The sequence below is a fragment of the Lathyrus oleraceus genome, chromosome 2 (assembly GCF_024323335.1).
Source record: "Lathyrus oleraceus cultivar Zhongwan6 chromosome 2, CAAS_Psat_ZW6_1.0, whole genome shotgun sequence".
NCBI lineage: Eukaryota > Viridiplantae > Streptophyta > Magnoliopsida > Fabales > Fabaceae > Lathyrus > Lathyrus oleraceus.
The window spans coordinates 92,960,282-92,973,200 of record NC_066580.1 but is presented as its reverse complement, the minus strand read 5'-3'; the positions used below and the strand labels follow the sequence as shown (position 1 = coordinate 92,973,200).

Below are 12,919 nucleotides of genomic sequence, written 5' to 3'. Positions count from 1 at the left end.
CAATGTATTGATTTAATTGGGGAAAAGTCAACTGGGCAGACCAAAAAGTCAACTTTTGATTCCTTGGGTCAATATTGTATTCCTCAAGTCAAATATGGTCTATGGTTGATATTTGATCAAGAAAAATCAAGAGATTCATCAAAAATCAAGAATTATGGAAAGTTACCTAAATAGGAAATTAGGGTTTTAGAAACTTGCTATTTTTGGCAAGTTTGGTGTTAGTGAGCAACAACCTTCACGGCCAATGTTCTCTATGATCAAGACTCCAAATCAAGTTGACCTTAACATGAAATTTGTTCTATTTTCTCCAAGCTTTAAGTAGGTGCCAAGATTGAAGCATTTCGATAATCATGGCTCAAGATATGGCCATTGAAAGTTGGGTATTTCAAATTCATTCAATTGTCCCAACACTTATAAAATTTCTAAGTATCCCAAGTCAGGATTCCCAAGCATGTTCATGTCAGTTTTAAAGGATGTTAAGGGCTCCATCTCAAGGATATTCCTTCATGAAAATTATAGTATCAAGTCTCCTCTTTCTATTGATTTCAAGCACACCTCATTTGGTTGGCCACAACTCAAGATACCACTCTCTAAAGTCATGACCTTGGATTGACTGATTTAGTTTTATACTTAGTGAAAAATTTCTAAGTACTTGGTCATATCAAGCAACCTACTTTATGTCCAAATTTCACAAGGTCACAAGTTTCATTTGGATTTGACCTCAACATAAGAGTTGTTGAACATTATCTCCTCTCCACTTTTGCTTCAAAAAGTTTCGTATTTGGTAGCTTAGGGAACAAGTTATGGACATAGTAAGTTAGGTCCTCAGTATGGCCTATAATCGGCACTTTGACTTGAAGTTTCAAGCAGCCATCTTCGTGCCCATTTTTGAAGGATCTCAAGGGTTTGTTTCAAATTTCCTCCAACACCAAGCATGTTTCACTCATTCCCTTATTTCCAAAATGTCTTATCTCACTCCATTTAGCCAAGAGGCCATGGAGTTATTTTGGCTTAAAGATGAAAATGTTCAATCCCTATTACCATACTTGTTGTTGGAATTATACATGAGATTGCCTTTCCTTACAGTATGATTTGTTTCACACGACCAACACACATTTCATTACCTTGTATAGACCAACACCACACGTATTATGTGCATGAATATCATGTTCATATTTGGCCAAAAGAGGGAATGTTTGTGTTGGTCTCTTTTTCTCTCTCCACTGAGTCACACAATCTTGAGCTCTCTCACTCCACTTCATGCTCCCAAAAAAGACACAAAGACTGCACTCATTGCATCCAAAATGCAGCCTTGCATGCCACTCTTCAACTTTACACCAAACTGCCAAACTTGCCCTCCAACGGTTATGTCCCTAAACAAAACGTATCACCTCATCACAAACATGATATATAAGCTAGCATTAACCTAACTTCAAAGAGAGAGTTCATTGAAGAGATAGAGAGAGAGCTTGGAGGCTGCAACATTAAAGCTTGGGGATTCCTTTCCATTTTTGAGCTCATCTTCATCATTCACTCGACTTCATCTTGGTTCCCAGAAAGCATCAAGCTCCATTGGATTTTTTTCTAAAGCTCCAGCAAGCTCAAGAAACAGTGGATCTTCTCCACTAGGTAAGGTTTCTTCACCCTACTCTTCTTCATGCTTAGTTATTGGACATGTCTAAGTTCATGCATACACATCTATAGAGTCTACCACTGAGTAGACCATTGGAGCTAGGCTCAAATCTTGGCTAACTGTTTTGAATATTTGATGTTTAAAAATGTTGGACCCGTATGTTATTGTTCATTTTTCTCCATGATCTTTCATTTATTTTTGGAAACCAAAGTTACCATGTTATTTTACTCTTTGTGTACTACAACTTTGGTTCAAGTTTTGTTGAATTTGGAAGAGAATCGAGGAAGTTATTTGAGGTGGAAGTAAGCCTATTGGAATCGTGATTAGGGTTCTAGTATGCATGAGCTAAGGTTGAAGACGAAGTATTGGCAGCGTGTGATTGGCTGGGCATGGTTTTGTTCTTTTGTGACTTAAAGAGGAGAGTGACCAATTGACATCAAGTGTACCACATGACCAGCGTGACATACCATTTTTATTTCATTTTTGTTTTTTTGATATTGGTTTGGACCATAAGCCTTGGATTTTCGCTTTCTCCACCCCCTGCTTTGGGCCATGCGCGTGTTTCATCTAATTCTAGTTCATTTTCCATTTTACTTATACGCCCCTACCCATTTTCTCTTATTTAATTTATTGTCTATTTTAATTTTATTTAAATTACTTCCCTTGGTCCAAAAAATACCAATTAATTCATGATTCATATTTTGTTTATTATTTAATTTCCCATATTTTTTTTTTGATTTATTTTAATATTTGTTTTGGATTTTTGAAATCAATTATGTTTAATTAACCTAGTTTTATTTGTTAGGGTTTGATTTTGATTTTCCCATTTGAGTTTAGATCCAATATTTTGTACACATGTAGACACATGTATATAGGTCATTTGTGCTTCCATTTTTTGCTTTGGTTATTAATTTTGAGTCATATTTGAACCTATTTTAGAAGGTTTCTTTGTATGGTTACTTGTTTGTGAATAGCCTAAATGATTTAATTATTTGAACATCTTTTGCACATATCTTTGAGTGCATCTTTAATCCATTTTGTACTTCTAACTTCATCTTGCTATGCATAAATTTTCATAATTTTTCTATGCTCTTAACCATTTTTCTGGAATTATCCAAACATGTTTGTTTCTTTGTGGTACATTTTGCATCTAGTTGATTATTTTGGAATGCACTTGTGCAACCATGTAGGATCTCTTGCCCAGTCTTTATTGACTACTTCATCATCATTTAGGAGTCCTAAATTTACTCATGTGAACCATTTTAGGTATCTCCAATTGATGCTTCTTTTCTTGACTGCCTTGAATTCTATTTGCTTGCTTTGGAGATCATAGTTTGGATTGTGTCTTGTGCATTCCAATTTAAGTAATATGGGTTCAATTGAATTTTATTCCTCTTGTTTGTGCTTATGACTTCCTTGGTATTGGTACCCTTATACCTTTCTCTTATGATTCTTTGAATGGTATTCCATTTCCACTTCATCATGATGACACATTAGGAGCTACATTCTTCTTTTCTTGACATAGTTTTGAGTTTAGTGGATGGTGAAGCTCTTAGGAGCTTGGGATCCATCTTTGTGGTAGCATGACGTTGTTCTCATTTCCTTTCTTTATGTATCAAATTTCATCTTACATTACCCATTTACTTTGATATGACAAAGGATTCCTTACTTGGATAATGTCCACCTTTTGACTTGCTAGTTGTACATGAACTTTAAAGCTTGTTTGTTATTGATACCTATTGAGGTTTAGTGATTGTATTTTATGCTTTGAAGAGGAATTTGTTATTGTCACATGACCTGTAAGCATACCTCTTTTGATCTTTGTTTATCTTGTTGAATTTTGGTAAAGGATTCCTTTGTTAGGATGATATCTTTATTTGTTTACCAAATTACTTAACTTTGATTTTTGTATGAAGTTTGGAGGACTTATCTTGTTGCTCTTGAGCCCCATATTGAGTTAACTTATTACACAAGTATCACATCCCTTAATGTCATGTGTATGCTTACATTGTTTGATTATTTCTTGCTTAAGCTTTTTTGAACTTGTGTGATTTGTTTGCCCATCTTTTGGCCTATCTTAGAGCTTAGTTTGTGTAACTCGTTCATGGTGTTTGAGTGACTTGTATAGTGTAATATGTCATATACTTCTGACTTATTTCGTTTTATACCATTTTAGCCATAATTCTACTACATCTACACTTGCTTGAAGTGAATTGACCCTTAGGAGCATGACTAGGGTTTGATCTTGATCATTACTTATCTTAATCTTTGAGTGTGCTTTGAAATGAAGAAGGATACCATTTTAGGCAAAACATGTCACCAGACTCCTTTATCCCCAGAGAGCAAAGAAGAAGGATAAACATGAAAATACTTTTAAGAAGTTCTTATAAATGTTCAGAAAGCTTGAGATAACTATACCTTTTTCTGAGGCGCTGGAGAAAATGCCTATATATGCCAAGTTCATGAAAGATATTATTTCCAAGAAACGAATAACTGACACTAAACCTATACTTTTGACTGAAACATGCAATGCTATTTGACAGGGTGTGAAGATTCTAATGAAAAAGAAAGATATGGGATCTGTCACCATTCCATGCACATTTGGAGATGGAAAATTCAAGAAGGCACTTATTGATTTAGGAGCTAGTGTGAGTCTTATGCATTTATTCCTCTACAAGAAGCTAGGCATAGGTATGGTCCAAGATACCAAAATGACACTTCAGTTTATAGACCACTCAATGAAGAGACCTTATGGGATATTAGAAGATATTATGATAAAAGTAGATAAATTTGTGTTCCCTGTTGATTTTGTGATTCAAGAGATGCATGGGGATGAAGAGATTCCACTTATCATGGGAATATTGTTTCTAGAGATCGGACGATGCATGATAGACATAGAGGAAGGAACCATGACTCTAAAGGTCTATGATGAAGAATTGAAGATTGATGTCTGAAACACTATGAGGTACAAATATGATGTATGGACCAATAATACATTTGAGGTGTTAGACATGATGCTTTCTTAGTCTATTCAGATGCAAACACCAAAGTTACCTTTGGAAAGAGTCCTTAGCATATCCACTCAGGAAATAGAAGAGAATAAGGATGAAAAATAAAAAGAAGTGATAGCTATGATAGAAACACAACCTTAGTGTCCAATATCCAAACCACACATATGGGAGGATTTAAAAGCACCATAAGAAGTAGAAAGCCAAAAGGAGTAAAAAAAGGAACAGAGTTGAAGCAGTTGCTCGAGAATCTTAAATATGTCTTCTTGGACAATGAAAATAATTGTCCAGCTATCATAAGTTCAGGTTTATAAGAAAAAGAAGAGGAGAAATTGGTATAAGTACTCAAGAATTAAAAAAGTGTTATGGGATGGAACATTCAGGACTTAAAAGGGATCAAACCAACAATGTGCATGAACAAAATCCTGATGGAAGATGGTCACAAACTAGTGGTTCAACCCCAAAGAAGATTGGATCCAGCAATAAAAGAAGTAGTGAGAAAGGAAGTGGTAAAATTGCTGGATGCAAGTATGATTTATCCTATATTTGACAGTTCATGGATAAGTCTCATACATGTGGTGGCAAAGAAGGGAGGAGCAACGGTGATAATGAATGAGAAAGATAAATTAGTTCCCACTCGAACAGTAACTGGATGGATAATGTGTATTGATTATAGAAGGCTCAACACCGTAACAAGGAAATATCATTTTCCTCTCCCTTTCATTGATCACATGTTGGAGAGGCTTTCCTGTCATGAGTACTATTTTTTTTTCTGGATGGATACTTGGGGTATAACCAAATTGTTGTAGCCCTTGAGGATCAAGAGAAAACAACATTCACATGCCCATATGGTATCTTTGCCTATAGAATGGTGTTATTTGGGTTATGCAACCCCCTTGCTACATTTAAAATATGCATGACTTCCATTTTCTCCGACATGCTTGAAAAGTATATGGAAGTGTTTATGGATGATTTTTCTATTTTTGGTTCTTCTTTTGATAACTGTTTAACTAACTTGTCTCTTGTCTTTGAAAGGTTCCAGCAAACAAACTTGATTCGAATTGGGAGAAGTGTCATTTTATGGTACATGAAGGTTTAGTGTTGGGCCATAAAATTTCCCATAAGGGAATTGAAGTGGACAAAGAAAAAGTGGAAGTGATTGCTAATCTCCCACCCCCTGTGAATGAGAAAGGAATAATAGGTTTTTCTAAGGACATACAGGTTTTTATCATAGGTTCATAAGAGATTTTTCAAAAATAGCTAAATATTTGACTAATTTTCTCGTGAAAGACAAGTCGTTCACTTTTGACAAAGAGTGCATGGTTGCATTTGAGACATTAAAGAGTATGTTGGTATTTGCACCTATGGTGATTACCCCAGATTGGCCTCTCCCTTTTGAGATCATGTTTGATGTAAGTGATAATGCAGTAGGGGATGTGTTAGGACAAAGAAGAGAAAAGCTTTTGCATGTCATATGTTATGCTAGTAATGTTTTGAATCCTACTTAGTTGAATTATGCAACTGCTGAAAAAGAGTTGTTAGTGGTCGTGTATGCTTTTGACAAGTTTAGATCTTACCTTCTAGGCTCCAAAATAATTGTGTACATTGACCATATTTCTTTCAAGTATTTGTTTGCTAAACAGGAATCAAAGGCAAGGCTCTTGAGATGGATATTGTTGCTTCAAGAGTTTGATCTTGTGATCCGGTATAAAAAGGATGTGAGAACATTGTTGTTGGCCACTTATCCCGATTGTACCCAATTAAAGAAATAGAATACAAACATCCCATCAAGGATGAGTTTCCTGATGAACGCATCTTAGCAATTACTAGAGCTCCCTGGTTTGCAGACTATGCGAACTATTTGGTATATGGAGTAATCCCTGATGATTTTGATTATAACAGAAAGAAATTTATTTTGCATGATTGTAGGTTATATCCGTGGGATGATATATTCCTTTACAAAAAAAGGGTAGATGAATTAATTCGAAGGTGTGTCCTAGAGGAAGAGAAAATGGGCATTCTTAAGGCATGTTATAACTTAGAATATGGAGAGAATTTTAGTGGAGATAGAACAAGAGCTAAAGTTCTACATTCAGAATTATATTGGCCCACCTTGTTCAAAGATGGCCACTTGATAGTGCAAAAATGTGATAGATGCTAGAGGACATGTAATATTTCAAAGAGAAACCAGATGCCCCAAAATTCCATGTTGGAGGTGGAACTGTTTGATGTTTGGGGTATAGATTTCATGGGACCATTTCCACCGTCGTTTGGTAAAAACTACATTTTGGTGGCAGAGGACTATGTTTCTAAGTGGGTAGAATTTGTAGCACTACCCACAAATGATGCTAAGGTGGTAGTGAAATTTCTTAAGACTAATATTTTCACAAAGGTTTGGAGTTCCAAGAGCACTTATAAGTGATGAAAGTATACATTTCCTGAATCACTTTATGTCAAAGTTGCTTAGGAAATACAATGTGAAATACAAGATATCCACCACATACCACCCTCAGAAAAATGGGAAAGTGGAAGTATCTAACATGTAAATCAAACAAATTCTAGAAAAGATTGTGAGTGCCTCCAGAAAAGATTGGGCAACAAAGATGGATTATGCATTGTGGGCATACAAAACTGTGTTCAAAACACCCTGAGGTATGTCTCCTTATTAGTTAGTTTATGGAAAAACATGTCATTTACCTTTAAACTAGAACACAAAGCATTGTGGGCCTCAAAATTCCTGAACTATGATCTTTCAAAAGTCGGTGAATCCAAAATTCTTCAGCTCCATGAGTTAGATGAATTTAGGAACCAAGCTTACGAGAATGCCAAAATTTATAAGGAAAAAAATGGAATGATCGAAAGATTTGGAAAAATGAATTTTGGGAAGGACAATTGGTTCTTTGTTTAAATTCCAGGATGAAGTTGTTCCCTGGAAAACTGAAGTCTAGATGGTATGGCCCATTCACTGTCAACAAAGTGTTCCCACATGGAATAATAGAGTTGAAGAATCAAAACAATGAGGACACCTTCAAAGTTAATGGAAGAGATTGGAACCCTACCACCAAGGACAAGACAGTGGCCTGGTGGAAGAGACACAACTAATAACACCCTATAATGATCATACGTCGAGCTATGGATGTTAAAAAGCGCTTCTTGGGAGGCAACCCAAGGGAGATAATAATGGTTTTTATTTTAAAGTTGTGTGATTTAATTTCTTGACTTTAATTTTTCATGAGACGTCTGCCAATAAGCCGAGCAAAGGTGGGGAAAATGTCAAAGGCAGGGCAAAACAAAAAGAAAATATTTTTTTTGGAAAAAGTTGCCTTTCTGCCCATACGTGTATGAACCATCTCATACACGTACGGGAATGCTAAATTCCCAAAAATGCAAGGCCTCTTCTCATACGCATAAGGACATATGATTTAATTTGAATGTTTAAAGGTTTGATCACTAAGGACTTAGAAGGTAAATTCATCTTTAATTCACTATGGAAATATGAGTTAATTTGAATATTTAGAGATTTGCTCACTAAGAACTTAGGAACAAACACCCTTAAGAACCGGTAATCAATATTTTGAAATAAATAGTTGCAAGTTCAGGTTCAAATTGTTAGTGAAACTATCATACACCTTCCGTAGCATGTCTACTCTTATTACTTTCACTCATTCAACAGCTCTATTTACTTTTATTTGTCAGTTTATTTTTCTTTACCAAAAACATCATTTCAAAACCACCATGTCTTTTGTTTAACTAAATTAAAACACACACTTTATATTGTCAAGAAGTCCATGAGATCGATACTTGGGATTTCCCATTATTATTATATTGGCATATTAGTACACTTGTTAATTTTACGATCATGAGGCATTGCTCAAGTGGAGCACAGATGACCGACATTTTCACCAAAAGATTGGAGATCGACAAATTCCTAACTTTGAGAAAGAAATTAGGAATAGTTCAGATCGATTAGTTTGTGTTTAGCAACTTGGATTATAAGGGCATATGTTGTGATATAATCCAAGTTAATTAGTTACTTGGTTAACAAGTTAGTTAGTTTGTTATGATTAGTTACTTGAGTTACAAGTAACCTACTTGCATATATACATGTATAGTCTAATTCAGTTTTAACAATTCAATATAATTACCTTTCATTCCTTCTCTCTCTTCTCTCTCATTCCTCCCTCACCCAAGTGCATTGACACTAACATTAATAAAAAATGTTGTGTTGTCTACTTGCTTTCTAAGATGGGATGTTAATGTCTTGTGAGAAGATGCATCGACCTTCATGCTACAGACTCATATCCTAATGGAATAGGAACATTTTTAGGTTGTGTTCTTGGATACATGTTTTCCTAACACCATAAGGGCCCAAAAGGAACTTGAGTTTCAATAGCTTATGCCAGGGCCCACTTTGCTGCGAAATGTGAAGAGGTGGCCTATTTCTTGAACCATGTTTTGTACGCACCTGATGAGAAATAGAAAATCGATCAATTCAAGCTCGATCTAAATGGAAGAATTCGAGCATAGTGTGTCACAAAAAGGATTTATAAGCTATGCTCTATTTTTATAGTAATTCTATATTGCAGAGAATAGTTCGAATACGATCTAGATGGAGATAAAGCAAATATGGCAGCACATGAGAGAGCCTGGGAAGTACAATTAACAATTAAAGGCTGAGAACACCCTAACTAAAAGGAAACAAGCTTATGACCCATGACTTGCCCAGTATACCGTGGAGATTTCTTGGTGGGACCACATATGAGTTACTATTGTAGACAACAAGGCCATGTAAGGAAACATTGCCCAAAGTTAATGTCTAAAGACGCCCTTGAATTAGATCCTGCCACAACAAGAAGGGTGTACACCTCGAATGCCAAGAAGTAAAATGGAGGTAGAGTCCTTGTCTACACAAAGAGCTATTTTCTGTATTTTTTGACTATGGAACATCAAACTCCTTTATTTTCACAAAATGTGTGGAAAAACTAAATTTGGAACCAATAATGTTACCTTCCTAATTGATAGTCACTATGGAAATAGATAGTCGTGTAAAGACCATTTGGATGTGTGAGAATTGTTCCATTACTGTCAAGGACCAAACGTTCTTAATAGACTTGAATGTATGTCTCTCAAGAAAACAAACATGGCATTAGGAATGGATTGACTCTCCACCAATTCGATGTACATCAGTTGTAAGGAAAATACTATATTCTTACCACCAATCACCATGACACAATGTGAAGTCATCTCTGCATTCTTAAAGAATACGATTCAAATGATTCATTGCCTTCTTCTTACAAGAAAAAGCTCTTTAGTCTCATGCTCATTGCAGACATTGACTCTCGGATAAGAATTAGTCGTATCCCAATAGTTAGAGAATTTCAAGACGTTTTCCCCAAAGATGTTATATCCCTAATCTATAAAAAGAGAAACATAATTCACCATAGACCTAGCCCTAGGGGAAGAACTAATATCTATTGCACTATATAAAATGTTTACATTAGAATTAAAGGAACTCAAAGGCCAATTAGAAGAGTTGTTAGAAAAATATTTCATCTGATCAAGTGTATTTCCTTGAGGAGCCCCATTATTACTAATGAACAATAAAGATGGTGGAATAAGATTGTGCATACACTGCCGTTAATTCAAGAAGGTTACCACCAAAAACAAGTATTCACTTCCTCAAATTGATGACTTGCTCGATCAACTTCAAGGAGTTACTGTCTTTTCGAAACTAACCTACACTTAGGATACCACTATATATATGTGAAGAATTTAGATTCACCAATACGTCCTTTAAAACTCAGGACAAGCACTATAAGTTTTTGGTAATGCCTTTTGGTGTGACAAACGCCCTAACTATTTTCGTGGACTACGTGAATCATGTGTTCCAACTTTATATCGACAAATTTGGGATAATGTTCATTGATTACATTCTAATTTATTCACAAAGTTCACATGAGCACAAGGAGCACCTTAGGACTGTATTCTGTGCTCCGTGAGAAGAAGTTATTTATGAAGTTTAGCATGTGTAAATTTTGAATGCCTAAAGTAAAGTTCCTCTGTGAGAAGGATTTAATGGTGATGCTCTTAGAGTGTAAAAAACTTTTACACTGTCATCCAATAAAAATATATCATTTTGTCATGTTTTTAAAGTAATTTAAAATTTTCAATCTGATTTGACAGAATTCATGATCATCATAAATTGACAGTGTAAAAAATACCTCACTCATTTTCTCAAATAAAAATGTCTATATTTGTGTCAATATTGTATTAATGACATGTTGAATACTCTAATAATATCATGATTCTAATAATCTTTTATAGAGCAAATAATCCAAATCCTAATCTAATTATAATCACACACCGATTGACTAGTAGATTCACGATTAATTCTATGTATGCATCCGAACAATCACTCTCACACTTGCAATTGCAATCAATCAATACCATAACATAATCAATTATATATATATATATATATATATATATATATATATATATATATATATATATATATTAAAAATGTTTTATTTTTAGTCATTAAATGTAATTAATAATTTATTTTTTTATGGGAAATAATTAATAGTTTCGATATGATTATATTATTTTTCTATTTTTTCATATAAGTATATATAGGAATAGTTTCTCAAGGAATAAACCCCATGTTTTTTTTCTCAATTTCTCAACCATGGTTTATTCATCTATCACCGTTCCTCTCCTTCTCCTTTCACTTAAATTTTCCGTCTTCATAATTTCCCTTCAAATTCAAACAAGTGCTGCTTCGAATTTCATCGCTTTGCCTCTTAAAGTACAAACATTCTCTCAAAATTCACTTTCACCAAACAAGCTCATTTTCCAACACAATGTAACATTAACTGTTTCATTAACAGTTGGCACACCCCCACAGAAAGTTACCATGGTCCTTGACACAGGGAGTGAACTCTCATGGCTTCACTGCAAAAAACTCCCTAACCTAAACTTTATTTTCAATCCACACCTCTCTTCTTCATACACCCCCACCCCATGCACATCCCCAATCTGCACGACTCAAACTCGAGACTTTATCAATCCGGCTTCATGCGACGCAAACAAACTTTGTCATGTTATTGTCTCCTACGCCGATTCCTCCACTATGGAAGGAAATCTTGCGACGGAGACCTTCTCTATTGGAGCCTCCGTGCAGTCCAAACTGGTATTCGGGTGTATGGACACAGAAACCAGCTTGGGCGACGAAGACTCCAAAACAACCGGATTGATGGGTATGGATCTTGGAACACTCTCGTTTGCCAACCAATTAAAACTCCCAAAATTCTCTTATTGCATATCTGGTCAAGACTCTACCGGCGTTTTAGTCCTCGGGGATGACCCAGGGTTAGGTTCTTCTCTTCATTACACTCCTCTTATTAAAAAGACAACGCCGTTACCTTATTTTAACCGAGTCGCTTACACTGTTCAGCTCGAGGGAATTAAAGTTGGTGAGAAATTGCTTCCACTTTCAAAATCAGTGTTCTTACCGGATCACTCAGGAGCGGGTCAAACCATGATAGATTCGGGTACCCAGTTCACCTTCCTCCTCGGGTCAGTTTACACTGCTTTAAAGAATGAATTTGCACTACAAACCAAAAACATGTTAAAACCTTTAGGTGACCCGAAGTTTGTTTTCCAAGGCACAATGGATTTGTGCTTCCGGATTCCAGTCGGGTCGGGTCTTCCGGTGTTACCGGCTGTGACACTGGTGTTTAATGGGGCGGAGATGAAGGTGGCAGGAGAGAAGTTGTTATATAAGGTAAGTGACGTGGCAAAGGGTAATGATTGGGTGTATTGTTTCACTTTTGGGAACTCTGATTTATTGGGGATTCAAGCTTTTTTGATTGGTCATCATCATCAACAGAATTTGTGGATGGAGTATGATTTGGTTAATTCTAGGATTGGATTTGCGGACACAAACTGTAACCTTGTTCGTCAAAGACTAGGATTGGTGTCTTAGTTTTTTTGTTTTTTATTTTTTTTAATTCTTATGAATAAAGTTAATTTGAAAAGTATGCATAATAAAAATTATTAAAGTATATTAAAAAATTGTAATATACATTCATTTAAAATTATGAATGTGTAAATTAGATTCCTTTAATCACGGCTTAAATAGGTAGGTTTTTCTTTAATGTACAGTTCCTTTAATAATTTATATTCATTAGATTTGTTCTTTATAAAATTATTTAACAAATGTTTTTCTCCATATTACTAATATTTTCTAACTTTTTTCAAAGATCTTACCTCTTTT

At 35.2% G+C, this 12,919-nt stretch overlaps 2 protein-coding genes across 2 annotated transcripts; both read left to right on the top strand.

The window, feature by feature from the left end:
• Nucleotides 1-4,191: 4,191 nt before the first annotated feature.
• LOC127122065 (uncharacterized) lies at nucleotides 4,192-4,587 on the top strand. The gene has a single exon (XM_051052471.1). It carries the CDS (start codon nucleotides 4,192-4,194, stop codon nucleotides 4,585-4,587), a length of 396 nt encoding a protein of 131 aa, XP_050908428.1.
• A 6,733-nt stretch (nucleotides 4,588-11,320) lies between these two features.
• On the top strand, nucleotides 11,321-12,636 carry LOC127121160 (aspartic proteinase PCS1). The gene has a single exon (XM_051051747.1). It carries the CDS (start codon nucleotides 11,330-11,332, stop codon nucleotides 12,626-12,628), a length of 1,299 nt encoding a protein of 432 aa, XP_050907704.1. The 5' UTR covers nucleotides 11,321-11,329; the 3' UTR covers nucleotides 12,629-12,636.
• Nucleotides 12,637-12,919: the final 283 nt, after the last annotated feature.